The 22984-nt window shown below is 49.0% G+C and overlaps 5 protein-coding genes across 5 annotated transcripts; 3 read left to right on the plus strand and 2 right to left on the minus strand.

The window, feature by feature from the left end:
* Nucleotides 1-182: 182 nt before the first annotated feature.
* On the minus strand, nucleotides 183-1316 carry TGAM01_v204436 (hypothetical protein; the record flags this gene model as incomplete). The annotated part of the gene is made up of 2 exons (XM_024549420.1): nucleotides 183-598; nucleotides 1295-1316. The coding sequence occupies 2 exons, from the start codon at nucleotides 1314-1316 to the stop codon at nucleotides 183-185; spliced, it is 438 nt and encodes a 145-aa protein (XP_024405884.1).
* A 132-nt stretch (nucleotides 1317-1448) lies between these two features.
* On the plus strand, nucleotides 1449-4012 carry TGAM01_v204437 (mannosyl-oligosaccharide glucosidase; the record flags this gene model as incomplete). The annotated part of the gene is made up of 3 exons (XM_018809818.2): nucleotides 1449-1680; nucleotides 1734-3700; nucleotides 3767-4012. 3 exons carry the CDS (start codon nucleotides 1449-1451, stop codon nucleotides 4010-4012), a joined length of 2445 nt encoding a protein of 814 aa, XP_018656957.2.
* Nucleotides 4013-6696: 2684 nt separating this feature from the next.
* On the plus strand, nucleotides 6697-10527 carry TGAM01_v204438 (hypothetical protein; the record flags this gene model as incomplete). The annotated part of the gene is made up of 8 exons (XM_024549421.1): nucleotides 6697-6903; nucleotides 6976-7366; nucleotides 7428-8080; nucleotides 8135-9590; nucleotides 9680-10114; nucleotides 10175-10282; nucleotides 10347-10405; nucleotides 10468-10527. The coding sequence occupies 8 exons, from the start codon at nucleotides 6697-6699 to the stop codon at nucleotides 10525-10527; spliced, it is 3369 nt and encodes a 1122-aa protein (XP_024405885.1).
* Nucleotides 10528-11124: 597 nt separating this feature from the next.
* TGAM01_v204439 (hypothetical protein) lies at nucleotides 11125-12628 on the minus strand (the record flags this gene model as incomplete). The annotated part of the gene is made up of 4 exons (XM_024549422.1): nucleotides 11125-11148; nucleotides 11204-11801; nucleotides 11872-12385; nucleotides 12454-12628. The coding sequence occupies 4 exons, from the start codon at nucleotides 12626-12628 to the stop codon at nucleotides 11125-11127; spliced, it is 1311 nt and encodes a 436-aa protein (XP_024405886.1).
* A 386-nt stretch (nucleotides 12629-13014) lies between these two features.
* Nucleotides 13015-13333, plus strand: TGAM01_v204440 (hypothetical protein; the record flags this gene model as incomplete). The annotated part of the gene is made up of 2 exons (XM_024549423.1): nucleotides 13015-13093; nucleotides 13155-13333. The coding sequence occupies 2 exons, from the start codon at nucleotides 13015-13017 to the stop codon at nucleotides 13331-13333; spliced, it is 258 nt and encodes an 85-aa protein (XP_024405887.1).
* Between the last annotated feature and the right edge of the window lie 9651 nt (nucleotides 13334-22984).

Genomic DNA, 22984 nt, shown 5'->3' on the forward strand with positions numbered 1-22984 from the left:
CTTAACTATATATCCCATTGCTCCATTTCATATCAAGAAGGTGTCAAGCATGTAAAAGTGATAGAACTCAAAGTGCTATGCCATGATGGATATCGTTACCCTAGAAAACAACAAGTGAAACAGCGATAAAACAAAACAGGAAGAAACGCCCGAATCTTCATTCAGCAAGCCCCCTCTCTCTCTCACCGCGATGGACTCAGTGGTCTGTTAAAACCTCCCTGTCTGTTCATATACTGCCGATATTCGGACTTCTTCTCCTTTCGCACGCCGCCGGCATTATTGCCCGCCACTTTTTTCCCCTTTGTCGTGCCGAAGCCGCCGAAGCCCATCAGGGCCTGCATGGAGGCGAGGCCGTCGTCGTCATCGCCTTGGCCCTCGACCTCAATGTCTTCGTCGTATTCGTCCTGGTCCATCTTGCTAGGCGAAGGAGGTGCGTTTTTCCGGTTTGAGTCGCGATCGCGGTCGCGGCGAGGTGAAGGGCTTCTTGTGGCGTCGGATTGGGGCTTTCGAGAGATGGTTTCGGGATGAGGACGGGTGGGGAGGGCGGATGGGTGGGAGGGCGGAGAGGCTGAGCGGCGGCGGTCGTCGCGATAGTTTGCTGTGTTTTTGTTTTGGTTAGCAAGGATTGAAGCGGATAGTGCATCTTCATTTTGGGCTTCTTACATCTTCTGTCTCTGTTATAGGCATCGCGATCATCTCTATCATCGTAGTGGCGAGGGCTCTCTCGTCTATCGCCGTCTCGGCCTCTGCGTTGATCTCTGCCGCCTCGGTTTCTTTCCCCCCCGCGGTCTCGTCGGTGATTGTCCGGTGATGCGGAGCGATCATTCTGGTTGTCGCGTCGGTCTCGCGATCGTGATCTGTAGGTTCGACGGTCTCGTCCTCGGTCACGGTCACGGCCTTTTCCTCGGTCTCGATTGTCCCAGCCGCGCTCGCGATCACGGTCTCGGTCTCGACCGGGGTTTCTGTCGCGACGATCTGATTCATCCCACATTTGACGGCTGTCGGGCCGCCTGGATCGACGTGAGTCGTTCATTGTGTGAATGTCACTTGATGTTTTCTTGAAAAGAAGAGTAAAAGCTGTGAAGGGATTTCTTGGGTTGGTAGCAATTGGGATATGACGTCGGGTAGCGTCGCTGCTAAAAGTTTAGAATCTTTTGGCCAGGCTGAAGACAATAGAATTACAGGGGTAAGAGGCTGAGGGTGTGGCTGGGGTGGCTTATCAGTGCTCTTTGATTGGCCATTTGGAGCTTTTATCCGCTGTAGCTCATCAGCCTTGCATTCGCCCACTAAGGACCAGCGCCACCGTGTTCACTCATCAGGGCGGCTGTCTTTAATGAGGAAGACAGCTCTTTCATACCATTGGAATTTATTTATTTTTTACTTTTTTCATGAAGAGGAACTTCTGGTAAGGAATCTCTTTACATAGAGCTGAGCTCTGGGAATCAATCATGGCGAGATTCGCCCAATTGTTGGCCTCAGCGGCGGCGCTGGTCGCTGGTGCCTCCGCTATTGGCGATGAATCCATCCTGATCAACGAAATTGGCCGTCTGAACAACCAGAGTCTGCTCTGGGGCCCGTACAAGCCAAACCTCTATTTTGGAGTGAGGCCGAGGCTGCCTCAGGGTCTATGGACTGGTTTGATGTGGGGGAGGGCTGAGGGGTACATGGATATCCAGCAATGTACGTGACGACGGCTGCTTTGATGAGCTTCCTTGCTAATATACATGGTGTAGTATTCCGATATACATGCGAGCAAGGCCAAGACATTCATGGATATGGCTGGGACGAGTTTGATGCACGGACTGGTGGTGTTCAAACTATACACGATGAAGGAAACGGCCTCGATGTCACCATTTCTTTCATTAAGGTGCCTGGAGGCAGCCATGGTGGCAGTTGGGGCGCCCGGATAAAAGCAACTGTTCGAGATGATGCACCCCCTGACAGCAAATATCTGGTGCACTACTACGTTGCTCAAGAAGAACTGGGCGATCTTATCGCCCAGGGCGATGATAACGGCGGAATCGGATTTGAGGGCGATGTCACTTTCAAGGGAAGCTCTCATTCCCTCGGAGACTACAACGTCGTCATCACCAAGGGAACTGGCAACCACCCAACTTCTGATCATGAAATAAGCGCTACTCGACGTGGTGACACAACCGTGGTTCGAAGTGTCAGCCTTGCAGCTGGTGATTTGTGGCAGGCCAAACCAGCAGTGTTCCAATTCATGCAAGATACCATTAAAGATATGCAACAGGACTATGACGAGGAGAATTTCCCTCCGCCGTGGCAGATCTATCGAATGAAGTCTCAGGCGGGCGGCGGCAATGCTCATGTCGTTCAAAAGGTCTTTGAGGGAGGATTCGAATTCGATATCATCTTCTCGTCAGCCTCTGCGGGTAAGGAGATGACCAGCAAAGACATCACTCGAGAGATCAAAGTGGCTTCAGAGTCTTTCGGGGAGCGATTCTCAAGTGTCTTTGATTTGAAGGCGCCTTATACGGCTGAAAAGTACCAGAAGTTTGGCAAGAGCATGTTCTCCAATTTGATTGGAGGCATTGGATACTTTCACGGTCACCAGTTGATCGATCGGTCTTATGCGGATGAGTATGAAGAAGAGAACGAAGGCTTCTGGGAGGATACAGCTGAAGCTCGCGCTCGTAAGGCTCAGCAGCTAGAAGGCCCGTATGAGCTATTCACAAGTGTTCCATCGCGACCATTCTTTCCCCGAGGATTCTTTTGGGACGAGGGATTCCACCTCATCCCGATTGCTGATTGGGATATCGACTTGACCCTTGAGATTGTCAAAAGCTGGTATAACACTATGGACAGCGATGGATGGATTCCTCGTGAGCAGATTCTTGGCCCAGAGGCAAGAAGCAAGGTGCCACCGGAATTCCAAGTCCAATACCCCCACTACGCCAACCCACCGACTTTGTTCTTGATCATTGAGGATTTCATGGAACGTTTACGAAGCGCCAACGGCAGCGCACCCGCCGAGAAAGAGAAGCTATCTCAGGGACACACCCTGTACAATGCTCACCTGGATAACCTGGAACTTGGCGGAGATTTCCTCCAAAAGATTTATCCACTTCTCCGACGACAGTACGATTGGTTCCGCAAGACACAGAGGGGCCAAGTCAAGGCGTATGATCGCGAAGCATTTTCTTCCAAGGAGGCCTACAGATGGAGGGGCCGGACTGAGACTCATTGTCTTACTAGCGGCTTGGATGATTACCCCCGGCCGCAGCCACCTCATCCTGGCGAGCTCCATGTTGACCTCATGTCTTGGGTTGGATTCATGACCAAATCACTTATCAACATTGCAGATGCGCTAAACATGGCTGATGAAATTGAAGAACTAAAGAAGAATCTTTTTGCTATCGAGCGCAACCTTGATGACCTTCACTGGTCTGAGAAGGAAGGATGCTACTGCGATGCAAGCATTGATGAGTTTGAGGAGCACGCTCTCGTCTGCCACAAGGGTTACATCTCGCTGTTCCCGTTCTTGGTCGGCTTGATGCAGCCGGATGATGCCAAGCTGGGCAAGATCCTTGATCTGGTTGGTGATGAGAACCACTTGTTTAGTCCTCATGGACTGCGTAGTCTGAGCAAGCAAGATCCTCTGTATGGAACAGAAGAGAATTACTGGCGCAGCCCGGTGTGGATGCCTATCAACTACATGGCATTGACGCAATTATATGTGAGTGCTGCATATTGCATGCTGCATACTTTTCTTGGATGCATCAACTAACTATTTTGTTTGCAGAAAATCGGCACCCAAGAGGGACCTTTCCAGCGTCAAGCCAGGGGCTTGTATAACAAGCTGCGCACGAATCTGGTTGATACGGTCTACAAGAGCTGGGAGGAGACGGGCTTCGCGTGGGAGCAGTACAATCCTGAGACGGGTGCTGGTCAGCGCACGCAGCATTTCACCGGCTGGACGAGCTTGGTGGTGAAGATTATGGCGATGGAGGCGCTGGACGAGGCTGTGCACATTAGAGATGAGCTGTGAAGGCGAGTCTGGTTGACCGCTTAGATGATAGACGAATAAGAATTGAATGCCATCTTGATGAGAAATTGTTGCAGAAATGGCATTGGATAAAAAAATTGGACCTCGCATCATCTTAGACCTGAGCGTGACTCCTCAGCCCCGGAAAGAGGTCTAAAGTGAGTTTGATTGACGCCAGTTTTGGTTGATGCCTTAGAGGATAGACGAATTGGCATCGCCATCTCAAAAGAAAAATCGGTATAGACAAGCCATTGGAGAAGAAAACCGGACCTCGCATAATCCTGGACGTGGCTCTCACCCCTGAAAAGAAGCTTCTATGCGAGTGAAAAAATCTATTCGTAATCCTGGGGGATGTAATATGAGATCATCGGGCTCGTTGGGCTCTCGCGTAGATGTACATGGTCAGACGTGGCAGCCACCATTGATCTTCGGGTTTAGCTACTCTGCACGCCTAATTGGCGATGCACGTCGACGTCGATGGCAATGTAATATAAATATAGCCCGTTATTAAATGAGATTGCCGAAAGCTGTGCGCCACCATCATACGCAGTTCGCATCCTTAGCGGTATGTGATATATGCCCTGCATCCTTTTTCTGCCAACTGGATGCGAACGACATCTCGTCGCTCATAGAAGGCCAAAAGTCGATGCGAAATCTCCTGTTTGCATTTATTTTGGTTAATAAAATGTCATTCAGGCACAGAGAGCAAGGGGTATGATCCTGTCTTCCGACTAGCGGAGGCTACTGACTCACTAGATTGGGTTGAGGTTGTATTTAACTTAGCTGCTTTGTGTCAGTTGAGCCTCTTCCTTTTAACTCTTTAGCGCCATACATTGAGCGCCTCAATCAGCATCAACACTTTGTCGCCATGGCTATTCTCTCTCAAGACGAGATAAATCGAGGTCTCAGCATCAGAAAGGCCACAGTGGAAGATTTGTCCGTTCTGCGGACCATCGTCAATGCCAGCTACTCGAAATACATAGAGCGTATGGGAAAGCCCCCTGCGCCTATGCTCCTAAATTATAACGAGTTACCAAAGAATCAAGATATCTTCGTTCTGGAAACCATTTCGGACGACAAAGGCTCCGAAATTGTTGGCGCTATTACACTTGCTATAGACGATGCAGGTGGTGCGGTCAAGATCAGCAATGTTGTTGTTGGGCCTGCAGCTCAGGGAAGAGGATACGGCCGTACGTTGATGGATTTTGCAGAGGGCGTGGCGAGAGAAAAGGGTATCGACTCGCTGGAGTTGTATACTAATGCGAAGATGCACGAGAATATCAGCTTGTATCCAAAGTTTGGGTATATAGAAACAGGGAGAAGGAGTGAAGATGGTTATGATCGCGTGTATTTTCGGAAGCAGCTGAGGGACTAGGGCTCATGTAAGCAAGTTACAAGGGATATCTGAAGTTGCCTTGTCAGTTAAAAGGATTCTAAACCCAGATGTGACCTTTCAGCAGCATTAGTAATTAGTCATAACAGTAAAGACTTTGAGATCAAAACTAATGGCAGATAGTTGCGGTTTGTTTCGTCAAGAATTTCGAGCCAGTGTCTTCGGTGAGGGCGTGGGGAACGAGGCTCTTTTACTATGACCGCTATTGGCTGAATTCAAAATCATTTGGCATGCAATATTGGGGGCTGAGCTTTCTATTTCCCTTGTCTTAGCCGCCGCATACGACCCTTGTCGTGAGAATCGGATACCGTAGAACAAGGCCATCAATTCATGGGAGACACAAAAGAGCCTCCCGGTAGCACAGCCTCGTTTTCAATTTGCTGGCATGTCTCATGCCCAACCTTATCCGATGCATTCACCTTTTCATCCATTTAGTAGGCGTTGATCGTTTGACGTGTTCCTCTTCCACGCTCTTCCCTTGCAGCATCCAGTACGGGGAACCCGAACGGGTATAAGTGGAGAGATAGATATAGATACTACATGTAATAGTAAGCTTGGGCCATGGTGTTGCACCCATGTCTACAGGTACTACTTGTATCTTGGTTCCATAGGTAGTAACGCATCTCGATAACCCAAAGCAAGGCCCCCAGCGCCCAAGTAAAACGTGCCTGCAGTGCAGCCTCAGCCGCACGCTCGGCGACGCAACAGGGTACTACATGCATATGACACGTAGCATAGACTGCATTCGGTGAGAGATTTTGGGGTTATGCGTGCTGAGCATCGAGCTGCTCGAGATGTTATTCCGGACGTTTAAGAGGCTGCAAAACGGGTTCCGATAGATCGGATGCCTCATTTGCTGTTCTATGCTACACTTCGGATGCAAACGCACGCCAGCTCACAACTATGGAGACGACTCAGCCCGATTCTCGCATTGCTTTGATATGCCGTGAACCCAATGATGCCTTCTCTTGTGCTCGAATTGTCTCTTCTGCATTTGCCTAACGGTGCCTCGTGACTCCCGAAATTTTTTTCCCCTTCCATGTATGTACCTCCTACGTGCAATTACACCTTAACGTCATCGCATCCACTCATTTTTGAGCCTCAAACACCCCCATCCCATGATTGGGTACGATCGAAGCTTCGGTATCGTTGTAGTGCAGGGCGGCTAACCAACCCTGGTATATGACAAGCGTGCCCAAGCTAGAGCGTCCAGTAGATGTATATATAGAAGAGGTTGTCCCAAGGATTTGATTCTTTCTAGCAGCGCCTCATCAGCATATCTATCGTTTGCATCATGTACAGGCTACAGGACATTAGTCGCCTACTCCTGGCCGCCGGAGGAACCCCTTCAAGGGATGGTAAAACCACACATTTCACCTACGAAAAGGACGGCTCCGTTCGCATGCAGACGTGGACTGGATCCGAACTTATTGATGATGAGTTAATCGCCGATGGGGTCAGGTCAGGCACATCAGCACCAGTTGTTAACCGCAGTCATAAGGTGAGCGAGATCTAGAGTCCATAACTGTCAAGTGGGATAAAAGAGGCTAATCTGACCTTTCCTTTATTACAGAAAGTCTTTGCCGTTCATCAGGACGACTCGATCAAGTGCTTCACAAATCCTCTTCGAGACGATGAACAAGTCGAAGAAGACGAGATAGACGATGATGCCCCTTGGAACGAAGAAAAGATTACTGACGTGGATACTCGAGTCCACCCACGAAGTCAGCTTGCAGTTTCTTATGACAAGAACACAGTCTTTATCTTTTACCAGAAGCCAGACGGTAATCTCGGTTGCATCAATGAGTACGGAAACAAGTGGAAAGCCGTCAAATTGCCAGCTGTTGCTGCACTTGACGGAACTCCACTAGCCACTTGCAACACCAACTACGCGGTGTTTTTGTTCTATATCAGCACTGATGGGAGTGTTCGCTATCTGGAGAATAGAGAAGGCAGATGGAATGGTCCGTACAACATCTCTTTTGGGGCCCCGATTTGAACATGTTCTGTTCTGACAATGATTAGACGTATTCTTCTCAGCCGCCAAGATTGTCGATCCAGAGGCAGATATACCCGGCTCAGCCTTTAAGCTGACTGTTGCCGAAGATAGACAACCGTTTGAACGCATTAGACCAATGGTCTTTTGTCTTGACCAAAATCCTGACAATAACATTCTCTCTATAATTAAGTTTCGCAGCAAGAGATTGGAAGCTATAGGGAAAGTAGAAGGTACAGAGTTGGTACCCTCTCTTGGTGAAATGGAACGTAACAGGTACTATTTCTGGAGCCCGTACCCATTTTACACAATGATCAAGCGAAGGGGCAAGAACTATGCTCCAGCTACCATATCGAAAGGGCTTTGGGGTAAGCGCTCATCTTCTCAGCAAGAGCATGGTAATTCAAGCGCGATGAAGAGTCTTAATGGACTCCAAGAGCCCTTTATCGACAACTGCAGCACTCCAATGGGGAACAACAACAAGACTCAAGCTACTGTGGGCCTTGAGACCACCCCTGCCCAAGCTATCATCTCGCCACAGACATCAGAACAGATGGAGATTTCAAACGGCACGTCTTTACAGAGCTCTGTTTTCCTTGGCAGAATTGGGCTTGCAGAGCCTTGGAATGCCATACGGCGGACATTCTTGGGCAGCGGGCGCAATCAGAACACAGTTCAAGGGGTGAGCAAAGCTCTGACCTCAAATATACAGTATATGCTAATTCTAGACCCATAGGATGCTTTGAGAAATATCGAATCCGAGAATGCCGAGATCGCAGTCACTTTGCCAGAGACAAATGAATTCACAATGGACGGGGCGGAGGAAGACGCGATTGAGTCAAATTATGCGGAATCAAGCAGATCCGAAACCGAAGAAACTGGGCCAAAAGAGACCGGATTTGAGAAGCCTACCACTGACGAGTACGGCATGAATGAAGCCGAAGCGGATAAAGCTTTGGTTAGAGAAGATCGACCAGAAGAAGCTGATTCGGAAGGCACAGCAGGAGAATCTGGCTCGGAGGGAACTGATTCTGAAGCAGCCGAAACAGCTCCTTCTGAAATTGAAGAAGGAGAAAACGAAGACATTCAATCCCAAAAAGGCCAGGCCAAGGAAGCACAGGCTGAAGAGCATCAAACCCTTGAAGGTCAACTCGAGGAAACTCAAACAGAAGAATTTGAAGACGAAGAGTTTGAAAATGAAGAGTCTGAAGACGAAGAGTCTGAGGAAGAAGAGCTTGAAAACGAAAAGAAAAGTCAAAAGCCTCAAAGCAAGGAATCTCATGTCAAAGAGCCTCAAACCACGGAACCTCAAACCACGGAACCTCAAACCACGGAACCTCAAACCACGGAACCTCAAACCACGGAACCTCAAACCACGGAACCTCAAACCACGGAACCTCAAACCACGGAACCTCAAACCACGGAACTTCAAATCAAGGAATACGAAACCGAGAACCCTCAAACCGAGAAACTTCGAACTGAGGAAGTTGAAAGCCAAGAGGTTGAAAATAAAGAGGTTGAAAATAAAGAGGCTCAGAACAAAGAGGTTCAGATCAACCGAGTCCAGCCCGGCAAATCTCAAGCAAAAAATGTTCAATCCGAAGAGCCTCAAATCCAGAATCCTCGGACTGATGATGCTCGCATAAACGACATTCAACCAGAAGAATATGAAGCCAAGGTAACTAAAACCGAAGAAGCCAAGGGGCAAGAGCCTAAGAACGTCGAAGGGAAAGAACTCGGGTCAGAGTCCGCATCACACAAAGCGAAAGTGCCTACTACAAGCACATCTACTACGGAATCTATTGAAAGCCCACCTGCAATGAGACCATATGTCACAGAAGGGGATAGTCAAGAGGCTATTACTGAAAAAACTGGTCCCGAAAGCTCTGATCTCAATGAGTCTAACCGCACCGAGATACCAACTATTGATAAGGGAAAAGGTTCTGCTACAACCGATATGCCCATCTCGACGGAGTCAAGGTTCAACACACCGCAAGATATTGAAAAAGACTTGAATGATCACATCAAGAAAAACGGTCTTAGCCCGTTCTTCTCAGAAAACCCTGACTATATACCTACTATGGCTGGCAACGCATTTGACTTCAAAAACAATAAAGACAATCTACTTATTCGAGATGTGGATATTCAAGGCATTACAAGACTTAGCCTCTATCAGCCAGTGCTCTACTGCGGTAAGTTGGTTTACCATTTTGAACGATTTATTCTTTATTTATTCACGGAGAGTCGTCTAAATATGCTAATTATATCTTAATATGCTTAGACGATAGCACTTCTATGAAAGCTAGCAGCCGAGTGAAATCTCGAGAGGCACGCACCCGGGTTGACGACCAGATAGAAATGGTTCGTCGAGTCACTCGAGTTTCTACTTACGTGGTACCGCCGGGCCATGGATCTAGCGTACAATTCATCAATTTTAACCGCGATATACATGACAATAAACTAAGCCAGCAACAAGTCGAGGCTGTTATGAATTCGGTGACTCCAAGTGGTCATACGCCGATCGGCACCAATCTGAAAGAAAAAATTCTAAAGCCCTTGGTATACGACGTTATAAAGAAAAATAAGAGACTTGAGCGACCTATTCTTGTTTCTTGTATTACAGATGGATGCCCCAGCGACGAACCCGCGGGAAAACTCAAGAAGGAGATCCTAAAATGCACTCGATTCCTTCGAGAAAACGGCTATCCACCCTCAAGTATACATTTGGTCCTAACATACGAAAAGCGATTCAATTGAGTACTAACACAGTTTCCAGCTATTCGATTCCAAATCAGCCAAATTGGCAACTCCTCCAGAGCTGATAAATTCCTCAAAGAACTCAAAGACGATAAGGAACTTAAAGAAGTGCTCTATTGCACGGCGCGTAAGTTGCACTATCCATAATACAAGTGAGTCGGTAAAACTAATGTATCGTTTCTAAATCAAAGAGCGCCTTGATGATCAATTTGAAACCTTCAGGCATAATGAACTGATGCTTGAACGTTGGGTATGCATTGTCTTTGCAATGTTTTCCTATTTACATTACGACTTGGGCTAACGAAAGCATAGCTACTGCGCACACTCTTGGAGCCAATAATGGGTGAAGATATCAACAACTTGAATTTGTGACATGGTCGGATCTAAACAGGAGACAGTTCTTATGGGTCAAGCTTTTGTGGGATTCGGGCAAGCGTTGCGCTCAGACATTCTTTGACTACAGTTTCTTTTGTTGCATATCTCTTTCAATACGTTTATGCCACTTATTCTAAAACTACTCATGCGCAATTATTTCTTTAATTGAATCATAACCAGCTGTCTATCATAGTAGACTTTTTATTTAATTCAATGAATTTTACCTTTTCAAAACACTTAACAGACTTTCTTTTGATTATTCATAAGTGGTTATAGTTCCCTTTCTAAGCTGCTAATTTTCTTAATCATTCTTTCATAGGACGCACGCTCAGCCAACCATATAGTTTTATTTGTGTTACACACTACGATAGAGATAGGCTAAGTTCACAGCTAAGGCATCAAAGCTTTTTGGCTTATGAGCTTGTATTGGAGACAAAAGAGAATAATATAATTATCAAGGATAGGATCTCGACTTATCGGGTTTATGACAAAAGAGATACTACAAAGAGAGTGAACGTTGAAGCTTATAGCAAAAGTCCGCCCAGCTCAACATGAGTTAACTGATTATACGTCAACAGAGCGACTATAGTGTGCTTATTCAATCATGAATGTTCGACTCTGATAGTAGCGTTAGTTTTGCAATCTGGCGGGGTAGCCTGATAATTGAACTTACTCCAACAATACCACGCTCTTTGAATTCTCCAAAGGACACTCCCCCAAATTCTGTCTTTCCAACGTCAATATCGCTTTGGTCTCGGTCATCGTCATATAGTCTCAGCTCTTGGCCGTCTCCCCCATCTTTGGGTATGTCTGGAAGGAGAAGAAAATATCTCGCTGCTTTAAATCTTGGCCGCTGGATGAGCCTGACGAAGTGTATATCCTTCAGAGTTTCAACCAGTACAGCTTGTTGAGTTGCTGGTTGCCACTCAACCCAACATTTCTTCCTGTCACTACAAGAAGGTGGCTTGCGGAACTTGAATGCGTAAAGGGGAGATCTGTTTGCCCATTTGGGGAAGATGTATGCTGGTACAATATCGAACGTCAAGTTATTCCTATCGGCGGCCGCAGAAGAAGATCCCAGAAAAACACTGGCAGAGTCTTCATTCTGAGAAAAAGACAGATATGTGTTGTGTGATTTGGTTTTCCCGCCGGGAGCGCAAAATCGTCTATCGAAGAAACCAGATTGTGTCCAGAGGCACAGCGTACGAAACACTTCTTCCGTGATCCTTGTTCCTATGCCTCTCGCACCTTTCTTTTCGGGAGTCGTATTACTGAGGGGGGGGAAGAGAATGCTGTTAGTGCCTAACATTTCTATGCAGTCGCATATTGTTGCCCACTCACTGAATTCCAATAACAGTCATCTGACCATCGTGTGTCACCCATATAGGTGATCCACTCATGCCCTGTTCTTTCGACTCCAGGTAGTATTCAATTTTGTTTCCCAATCCTTTGAGGGGACTGAAGCACGTTCGAAGAGTCATACTGCCAACCCCATCTCCATAACCGCTGACGAATGCATCCCTCAAGCCCTGTAAAGAGGGGTCAATATTGAGGCTAAGATCCAATCCTAGGCCCAACCTCTTATCTGCCTGGCCCTCGTCTTTTGGTAATAGAATGACACCGTAATCATAATTGACGTGGGTGGGTAGCCTGGGGTTCGTTCCAAGAGACTCCTCATACTGGGGACAGATCTTGAATTCAGTCACCTTCTCCTTATGGTTGCCATGGTAGATAACTGTCAGATTCCGAGCCTTGACTTTCTCCTCGCTAATGAGATTGTGGCCTGCCGTCAGGATAACATCATACTTGGTAGAAGGTAGGTTAATGAAGAAGCCCGTGCCGTAGTTTACTTGTCCTACAATATCAACGTCAATAACAGCCATCCGTTTCGCTTCGGATAGACACAAGGAGAACAGGACTCACCGCCAAAGTCAAATTGAAGCCTAACGATCGTGTTCCTAAGCTGAAAATTGACCTTGTCTAGCTCACTTTTGAGCTTTGGCTGTTGATCTTCACGGTGGTTACACGATGCCCCCCTGGCGTACTCATGCTTGATATCGTGAGTAAACTCAACACTTAGTCGGCTGATCAACTTCATTTTTGGGAGAGTCGGAAAGATTGGTATGCTAGTATCAAGTTTCTATCTAGCCCAACTATCTGACCATAAATTACATGGCAGTGACGCCCTTTCGATGGGGCTCATTGGCTTATTGCTGGCATGCATAGATGCCCAATTTCTTGCTTACCGCCTCTTGAGCCAAGATCCGAAGGGCTTTTCCGTTTGCCAACGCATTTCTGTATAAGTAAGATGTAAGCAACCTATCTAAATCAGTTGATACACGATGTAGATGTACTGAAAAAGCGACATGGTCGTCTAGGGGTAAACCGCCAGTTGTGCCTTGTTCTGAGTGACAGAAGGAGACGAGTGCGGCTAACACCACCGCGGCTAACGCACTGTCTACGAGCTAACTGCCATGAAATCAAATGACTCTCTTATTGATTGCGCCCAATCTAACTACTAGCTCGATTTTGTCCATCTCGTCTGGCGCTTTCCGACGGCCGCGTGCGTGCAACGATCGATCATCCCAGCACAATTGCCGTATACACTAACACGTCCCACTTAGTACAGTTATACTCTTCGCCTATTACATTCGCAAGCAAGACTTCTTCTCTATTGTCAATCACACATGCTAACCGCTTCTACTTTGACCCTTTCATTATTCCTATTTCGATCCTTCATCCTTCCAAAGGACATAGTGGCCATCTCACATCTGTGGAAGGATTCCGCCCCAGCTCGGCCTAGGGATTTTTAAAATTGGAACCCCGGCCTGGGCAGTGCAAAAATACTTGGAAGGGCTATATATATTTTTTTAAGGGTGGCGGGCTAACTCTTCTCGTCATCGTCATCGATTATACAGCATGCAATCGAGCCTTTTGTATATACTAGCAAATGCCGTCTAAGCCCGACTTTGGCAAGGCGGCGATCATTGAAGAATACGAGATGTCATATCAGTCCATTCCAATACGAGCTAGGAACGGCACAGTAGCCAGGCACTTTGTTTAAAGCTTGTCCACGGCTCACACAAGCGCCCACCGAGGTGTAAGTAATTTCAGGACCAGCTTTTATTCTTCCAGCCCCCCCATGGTACGATGGCTTATCCTGTCTAGTCTGTCTGTCTGATCTGTTTTATTTCTATTTTCGTACTCATCAGTTTCTCCTCAGACGTCGGCAAAGATCATCTTCCAGGATAACCCAAAAAGAGGACCCCGTTTTCTTACACTTGCAAGGGCGTTTCACAAACGAACGACTGTATACCATTTCCCAGTTCGACTCTCTTTCTAATGTACCCCCTCCCCCCCTTGACCCTGCTCGCGGCACTTATCCCAGAGCAGCAAATAAAGTCAGATACTAGTGCTTCTCTCCACAGCTGGAATCTTTCCGGTAGCGCCTCTCAGGACGTGATTCGCAATTATTGGCAGACAATCGTCCCATACAGGGACGGCACGGCAAATGATCAGTGCTAGCATAAATGAGGAGGTTTTTACAGATTGTCGACAAGCAGGGCATTACACCACTAGTACTAGGTATTACCTACTTCCCAGCATGCCAAGACGCTGAAACGCTACGGTGAAGGAGGATCACAGGTCCACTACATCCCTTAATCATCCCAAGATGCAATTCGAGGATCTTCTGTCAATTTCTCCTCCCACGGTGGCTCTGTTGGAAATTGTACTGCACGACGGAGGCTTTCGTCGAGAATGAGAAGAGAAAGAGGGCCAAAGAACAAAAAAAGACGCGTCTTACATGCCGATACCCCGGCCTCTTGGAGGACCCTGCCGCTACCTCCGTACAAGGGGGGATCACACGGACCTCTTGGTCCTAGCATTCGGTAAATGCAAGAGAGAAGCACAGACAGGAACAATCACAACGCAGATATTCGGAGAGCTGACTCCGAGTCGGAGGTGGTTGTCTCTAGGTTGCACGGCGCTGAGAAGGTAGGAGTTGCCGAGCACGGGACCAGAAGATGTCCTGCTTCGCCGGAGGAAATCCAGTTCCATGCAACAATCTCCACGATACTGGCTTGATGGGTATCAAGGTGGATAGAGAATCTTCATCTTCCTATTCCAGTATATGCCAGATTCCACATCTCTGTCGTTTCATCAATGCCACGTTTCCCGAGAGAAGCAGACGATAAGGCACGAGTCATGGCAAGCGGGTTCTTTGGTGGAACAGCTCCGTTCCAATTCCCAGATTACCGGTCCTCTCTGCTGTGAGCCTATGATGGTAGTATTTGCGAGCTGACCTTCCCGTGTCTCATGAGAAGAGCGAAATACCACTTGGGCCGTGGCGATTCCAAATGAGGTGATGAGTGGTTGCTTTTGCAGCTGGTGTGCATGCTCGCATGTACCTACATGCCAGATGGAGAAATAGACTTATCAATCGTTTGTGGTGGGAATGTCACTCCCGTTGACGCATTGCCCATCGACAGACACATGGGCTCTGTAAGGGGGCAATCCCATCATCCTTCGCCACCCCGCGTGTCGGCAAAGAGGCGTTCGACTGGACCAAATATCGCTCTCCATCAACATTTGAGCTTCGGCTCTCCTGATGCAGCAACCCAGCACAAACATCGGGCTCATCTGAAGCCCCGTAAGCGCGAGATCTCGCGCTTACGTGATGAAGCGATCATAATTGCGCGGGCGAGTCGGATCAATTCAAGGCCACAGAGCTCCAGGCCCTGTCCCTTGCTCGTCTCTTGCCTTTTCACTTTTTTCCGTGCTGTACCCATGCGCTGATTTTCCAATATTGCAGGGCCATCAGCAGATTTGATGGACAGGGCCAGGCCTAGAGGGCATTTAGAAGTCGCACGAATACGCTATCAAGCGTTGTTCTTGTCTGCCCCTGTCAGTGGTGTCAGTCCATGAGGCAGCAGAGTAGCAGTTAACAGACTTCTGTGACTGAAGGTGTGAGAGAGAGAGAGACGCTCAGTCCGAGGTGAAGCGTCCCAAGGAGGCATTCGACTTACGTTTTCTTCCCGAGGATAGTGAAGAAATCACTCAACCTGAGAAGCCGAAGCACGGAAACTGGAGCTTTCTACTCGACAAAACGAGCCTCTTTCCCACGTGGGAGCCGAATGCGCTGCGACGCTGGCCATGGCTATCGGCTTCTCACGCTTTGCTGAATCCGGTGGCCTGTCATGCAGCAGGGTTGAGACATGTCAGGGTTTAGGCTTATATTTCCCCTTGCAAGCAGTAGTAGCATCACGACTGCTGAGATTAATCGCAATTCCCAGCCCATGGATGACCGGGAACAGGGGTCGAGGGGCAATGCAAGCACTTGTGATGAACCCCTGGCTGTGATCAGGCCAGAAAGATGCCTGTGCTCGTTTGGATAAAAGGCGAAGAGCCCACTTGCAAGGCCTCTCGACTTACAGGGCCTGCCACACCGTGGGCACGTCCAAGGCATACTTGGGTTGGGGCTAAAAGGCAGTGCTGGCGCTATATTAAACAGAATACTACCTACTATCCAGCAGAATGGCTTTTGGGCGTGGCATGTGTAGTATTTGAGCGTGTTGGATGCCCGAATGGAAAGGTGAGGGTATCATGGGACGCTGAGGAATTCTCGAAAAGGGAAGTTGCCCCCAAATCACCGTGTGCATGTCAATACGATCGGTGGGGGTTAAGGCAGAAAACTGGTGGTGACAACAGATTGATGAAAGGACCAAGTTGTTCACTCTTATAATGAACAATAGATGAAACGCACGAAGAGGCCGTGGGTTAGGGTTATGATACATATCCGTATAAGTCAGTTACCACTCTATGTTGTAGACGTTGTCTCTATGCAAGAATATCCGGCTGGGCGGTACTGACGGATCGGCCCGTGCGCCCAAAGTGAAAAGTGAAAAGCCACGGCGCCGGACTTGGAAGCGCCGGCGACGCCCGGAACGCCGGCTTCGCTGCCCCGGCCCTCCAGGATCGGCATGTTGGGAGTACATTCACGTTACTTGTAACAACTCCAAGAATAGGATTGCCATTCCGTACTATCCGGGTCAGTTCTGATTATGTGCCGTGCGCCTTTCATGGGTGTAGTATAAGAGCAACTACAAGTAACTACCGAAGCATGTACAGGTATATCAAAGTGTCAAACAAAAGCACAGAGCAGCCCGGGGCCATGGCCCCAAGAGCCCTCCAGGGAAGATGGAGCCCTAAAGTGCATTCCGAGACAACGGCGGCCATGTGGGATGGGGAAAGCAAGCGGCCTGCTCGCCTTGTACTTGTATAAGTGAGTCCTGGGCTAACAGCGCCCCAGGCGCAATCAAGAAGGCTGGAGAGAGATTCGGAATAACTACCCTGCAAGAATGTCATGATGCTGGCGGAGTTGAAGCTTTGTTGCTGTATCACCTCGCTTGGCGTTTCCCAAGATTCGGCGTTGCGGATAGCAACAGCGGCAGTTTTTTTTTCAAGTGCTGCTGCGCCATGGTGCCATCTTTCGATTTTTAATCCTACCTCCCGTCTGTATGATCCTCTTGCCGCGTTTCGCCCATCTGGATCTGGGAGTTTCAGGGTAAGCTGCATGATTTCTAGTCGTATAAGTGACGCTGTTGGTTACAGTTACTAGACACATGTACTGTGCGGGAGCGATTCCGGTATAAAGGGGGGGGGTTCAACTAGTAACAAGACTCGTACCATAATAATCCTTCTGCCCGGCGAGCTGGAAAGGGATGCATTCGCAGATAGATTGAACGGGTTGTGTAGCCTCGGATGAGTCGAAAGGCGAGAGTGAAGCACTGCACTGCACTGCACACGTATATGCATGATGAATCATGTTGCCATGTACAGTATTATGTGTGCGACCGCCAATCCCAGATCCTATAGGGCTGTGCTGCCGGGCGCAGAAAGAAGGGACCATCACAGTAAGGCTGCATGCGGCGCTGACTAGATGCCCTCTGGCCTTTCCCATGTTCCATCTGATCTTCTAGAAGGGGCTGACATGGCCCCAAAAAGCCCGAAAAGCTCGCTTCCCAAGCCTTGAATGCCATGCATGACTAGTCCTTTCTGCACGGAGCACCGCCATGCGAACCCAGATCTGGGGGGGGGGGGGCCTGTCCAAAAGGCGGTGATAAGATGGATGGCAAGGCATGGCAAGGCTGCCTATACGGCGTTACGCTCGCTGCTTTTGCTTTTTTCTTTTCTTTTCTCTCTTTTCCCAATATTGGCGGGTCCTTCCCTTTCGGGGTGGGATTCGCTGATACGACAGATACGTGACACACGGCAATGCATGCTACGGTCACTTTTGCGATGCAACGGTAAAGTGGTCCTACATGCTCGGCTTCTGGCTTCTTTTCTCTTAGCATTGTCTTTCTCCTTGGTAAACGGCAAAGCACACTGAATGAAACAGTACCAATATACTTGCTCTACCCGCATCTGTCAAAACCCGAAACTCGTAGTTCCCACTCTTGGCGAGGAGACGGGGGCCGCAATACCTTACACACATACTTGTATGATAAGCTGTTTTTTCTTCTTCTTTTTACTGGGGTACTGTATTTCGAGTCTTTCGGAAATGTGACGCTATACACGCACTTGCATCACGGCGATCCTTCTCCCTCGCTACTCCGAACCCGACGTTTTGACTTAAGGCAGCGTGGCCCCATAACTTGCGTACGAGGTGCTTGTCTAGTCCAGGAACTCGGAGCTGCCACCGCGAACCAGCGCCGCTGAACAAGGTGCCACTTAGTGATGGACGATCCCATCTGTCTTTGTTGCGTGGCGAGGTGTGAGCGTAGAATGTATATATGAAGAACTAGGTTTACGTATGTTATGTAGAGTTGTATTTGTCAAAGAGGACGGGGGACGACGCTGATACGTCATTGCCCACTTGAAGGATGGGAGACATGTTGCATCGTTCGAGTTCCTTCCCAGGCACCGGCTGGGTTCAACGTTGTCTTGGTGCATCCTCTCTATCTTTTTTGCGCTGCTGAAAAGAGCTGATTCGTCGAAAACACAAGCCGTCATGATGGAGACGAGAGATGACAAACATCAGACGAGATGCTTCTTGAATCCGCTACCGCGCATTTACAGTCATCCTGCGTCTCCACCAGTTCAAGCAAGGCGTGAGAGAGGGCCCTGCATGCCAATTCTTACCTGAGCATGCAGGCGAAAAGCTGGTCGGCGTGAAACTGCGTCGTCTTTTAGTACCTAGTACATGCAAGCGCACTATTGCGGAGTATTGGTATCAAGTTCCTAGCTGTATCTTTCATGTAAGACACAAGAAGCGAGCACGAGCCAAGAGTCAAGAGCATTTTCCATCGTACATCTACCGAGTTAGGAAAACAATTGAAAATAGCAACTGGGACGATGGATGCTTGAACATCCCGGGTTTCTTCTTACTTCTCGGGCGACTCAAATCCAAGCTCAACGAGATTGACGGTCGCGGCTCCATAGATAGGGCAAGTCTCTGTAAATTACCGCCCCGGAAAATCCCAGGGTAGAAGCACTTATACCCAGGGGAACGGGGAACATTGATGGACACTGTAGAATATGGAGAAGCCAATCCAGGCATTCACAGCTAGGTATCAGCCTGGCATTTCTTAGGCGAATTTCGATGCCAAGTGGCACGAAGTGGTGCTCGGCTGGCCTTTTCGCCAGGGTACCTAACTTGTACATGTAAGCAAGCAATCATCGTGGGGTCGAGCAGGACGTCAGGTATCAGGTATTAGGTATCAGACTCAATATCAAGTTGGGAAACTCAACCTTACGGACTGATAATTTCTCCTTGCTTACCTATACGGAGGCCCGGCTCTCGTAGCGTAGCCCGGCTCTCGTTTTCCGCTCGGCTTCAACCTTTTACTAATACGCGGTTCCTCTAATTTGAAATACTAGTCGTAAGTTCTCCAGGGTTCCAGAATGAGAGGCAATCCGCGCTGCCACCAGAGAACACACGAAAGAAGAAAAAAAAAAAAAATGAAATATCGCCTACCTTAGTAGTGAGATGGGCAGTGCGCTTGCGCGCGTGTTTCTTTCCGAATGCAAATCAAATAGTATACACAATCTGCGTCTAGAACAAACGTTCATGGCCACCCTCGTTGTTCCCGGGTTCCGCGCCGCTCAAGTGCTGACGGCCTCGCGAGGCTTGAGGCGAAGCGAATTACTAAACTGGTGCATGGCTGTATAACCGATATAGCTTTTGTGAAACAGAAGAGCAAATGAAAAGACTCGGATAGATAGACAAGACGTCAAAAAAGCTTGTCCCCGGTCATGAGAGGAAAGAAAGAGAGGCAGAGTCGCAAATGACCCGGATCCAAAAAAGATGAGATGTAAGAAACGCATCACGCAGAGCCAAGGTACATGTCAGCACCGCAAGCGAGGCCAGCAAATCAAGTACCGCCCCCTCCGCGCGGCTCGCCAGGCGGCGCTGCCATTGGACCGCTATTTTTATCCCATTTTGGTGCCAGAGCAGCCGAGAGTCTCGTCTCTCAGACTCTCTCTCTCTCTGTCTGTTATTTCCAGGGGTCTCTTCACTGCCAACTGCTAAGAGCGTTCACGCGGCGCTTACGATTGGGGAAGGGGTGTGCCCATGGGGCTCATTTGCTGGGTGTGTTGCTGTGGCTTTTCGTTCGTCTTCGATTCTTCAGCGATGCTACTGGCTATCCGGAAAAGCTTGGCCCTGATCCCATCTTCCTCTCTGGGCGGCGGCAACGAGGGACTGGGGCCGTGCTCCCTCCGGTCTTGTCTTCCACTCGCTCAAGCTGTAAGCGAGGCTCTTCCCTCTAGACTTGTTTGCTTCTTTCTTTCTTGTCTGCGCCTAGGCGCCGCCGGATGATCAGCAAGCGGCCCCCTCCCCTCCCCTTGGCAGCGGAGGCTTAGTTTTAGTTGGGACGACGGGGCTTTTTTTTTTTTTTTTGGTGTCTTGTTTTGTGCTTGGCTGTGGTGTTAGTGTGTTTTTCTTGTTATTTTTGAAATTGGAGAGACCCGAACCGACGGCATGCGATGATGGAATGACTGCACGAGATAGATGAGGATGAGCTTGGGAGGATTTACCAGGCACAGCACACCATGTAGGGATTCGCTTCCGGGCCCGCGGACTCTCATCCATCCAGTGGGAAATGATGAATCAGTTGCTGGTTCTGGGGGTACATACAAAGGAAACCCGGTCAGAGTAAAAGATACATGCGTTTAGTGGGATGGGCTTGTATTCGAAGCCGTGCCGTGCCGTGTTTGCATATAGTAAAGTGCAGCATCTACAGCCAAGTGCTAGCTTACATGTACATGGCTGCCAAGTGTCTTTAGCTGCTGCAATACGTGTATCCGTCTTGATGCTACTGTTCCTTCTGCGAGTACTAGCAGCAGTAGTGGCATTACGAAGCAAGTAGGTATGTTGCCGGTTCGGGTGGCTGCCTCTGCCTCGTGTGCGTCTGAGCATTCTTCAGGATTAGCCTGTGCAAGGGCTTTTGGGTTTCCTGGGCCGTGGGACTTGGGACCTGCTGCTGCCATGTCACACTCAAGTGCTCGCATGCGTGGAGAAGGGCGCATCATGTAACTCTAATGATGCTGATGATGCACAAGTGATTATCACGGCCATGGTGGCTACACAGCCAAACAAGAACAGGGGTCGGGGGGGAAGGCCCCAATGGATGGATGCGGACCCAATACGGCATCCATCCTTTTTTTTCTTCTCCAAAGGGCCAAGGGGAAAAGGTACGCGCCACGTGGGGGCTGCGATGTCGAACCAACTCCCCAATCCGTGCTTTGCAACCAACGTCCATGACGGGTTTTGACATGGACGTGTACATGTAATCTTGCCCGAGTGGGAGCACTCACTGTTGAGATGCAATGAGATGATACTGGATGATGGCCCGCGTGCCGCCCAGGGATGAAGTACCGACGCAACGTCTAGGGCAACAGTGCACACCTGGTCGATATTTCTTCTCCCCACTCATTCGAGGCCCTCTGTTCTGTGCCTGCATCCTCGCAGGTTCCTCCCATCCTCAGGCGTGATAATCTGCATGGACCTGGTATTGTAAGTATTGCTGGGCTGCTAGTATAATTTTGCCGAACGCCTAAAAGTTCGGGCTAGGGCAAGGGATCAAAGGCACATCAATCATTAGACGAAGAGCTAGCTAGCAGAGATGGAGAAGGACAGGGGAGGTAAGAAGAGGAGACGAGGGGCCGCCAAGAAACAGCAGCAAGAGTACCTATGAGCAGCACTCCGTATCACCTAGGGATTTGGAGAATCAGACAGAAAGGTGGTGTATGTAGTGACAACCATGACGATGTAGCAGGGCAGTTGCGGTTGCAGTTACAGACTCAAGGCCGAGAACGGCGTTATGAGCACATATGCTGCCTTCTATCACGATGTACGCATTCTCTGAGGTGCATAGCTGACACTGAAGCATGATTGGCACCTGCCAAGACCGCGCTGCCCCGAATCACTACTGAGGGAGTCAGTAACAGCGCGAGGCACAGCACACGATGATTCAAGATGAATCCTCCTCTCTGCCTCTTCGTCCCATCTTGATTCAAGCCAAATCCATGCCTCGGCACCCCCTCCCATCCCATCCCATCTGGCGGCCACTGGCCCTGCGCCGGCTCCCGGTCCGCGGACGAGATTGGATGGGGACGCCGACAGGAACGGTCCCAGAGGAATTGCCACGAGGGCGGATAGGCTGCATCCCATTCGCAAGTACATGAGGTGTAAGTACATGCAGTGCACATCACCACATTGGCGGAGCGGCACTATAGATGCTTGTACCAGCAGTAACCACCACCACACGTACCCATATCTTCAGCGGCCCATAAGGACAAGTACACGCATACACTCATACATGTATTTACTTACACCACTAATGCAGTCACTGGGTGTGCAATCCTGCCATCGGTAGCCACTACGATTGGGGCTTTGGCTCTGGCTGACTCACGGCCTGTGTCTCAGCCCTACGATTCCAAACAGGGCAAGCTTGACGCCCCCAATTGTACCATGGCCAGAAAGGTGCCGTCAGCCAGACCCAAGCCACACACCCCATGCGGAAAAAAAGGGCCCCAAGCAGACGGTAACGGGCAAACGAATGAAAAAGAATGCCCATCTTTTTTTTTTCTCTCCTTGTAAAGGAAGAGGGTGTGTGCGCTGAGATTTCTATTTCATTTTTGGGGTGAGCCACGCACCTTGTTACCTAGTACAGGAAAAATGGCATGGTATGGTATGGCAGCAGCACACGGCATGGCAGGGCAGGGAATGGCCATTCGTCATCTCACCTTTTTTTTTTTCGAATAAGGGGATGGGTGAGAGGGGAGGGGGGGGAGGGGGGTGGGTAGAAGGAAATCCTGGGAACTGGGAGTTTGGCTACAGGGAATAGGAATAGACTGACGAAGAAGAGGAAACGCTTGTTCGTTCTAGAGGATCTTATTTTGGCGGTTTGAAAGGTGGCTATATAAGGTGGCTGCTTCATCCCGGGAACAC

The sequence above is a fragment of the Trichoderma gamsii genome (assembly GCF_001481775.2).
Source record: "Trichoderma gamsii strain T6085 chromosome Unknown Scaffold_12.2, whole genome shotgun sequence".
Lineage (NCBI taxonomy): Eukaryota > Fungi > Ascomycota > Sordariomycetes > Hypocreales > Hypocreaceae > Trichoderma > Trichoderma gamsii.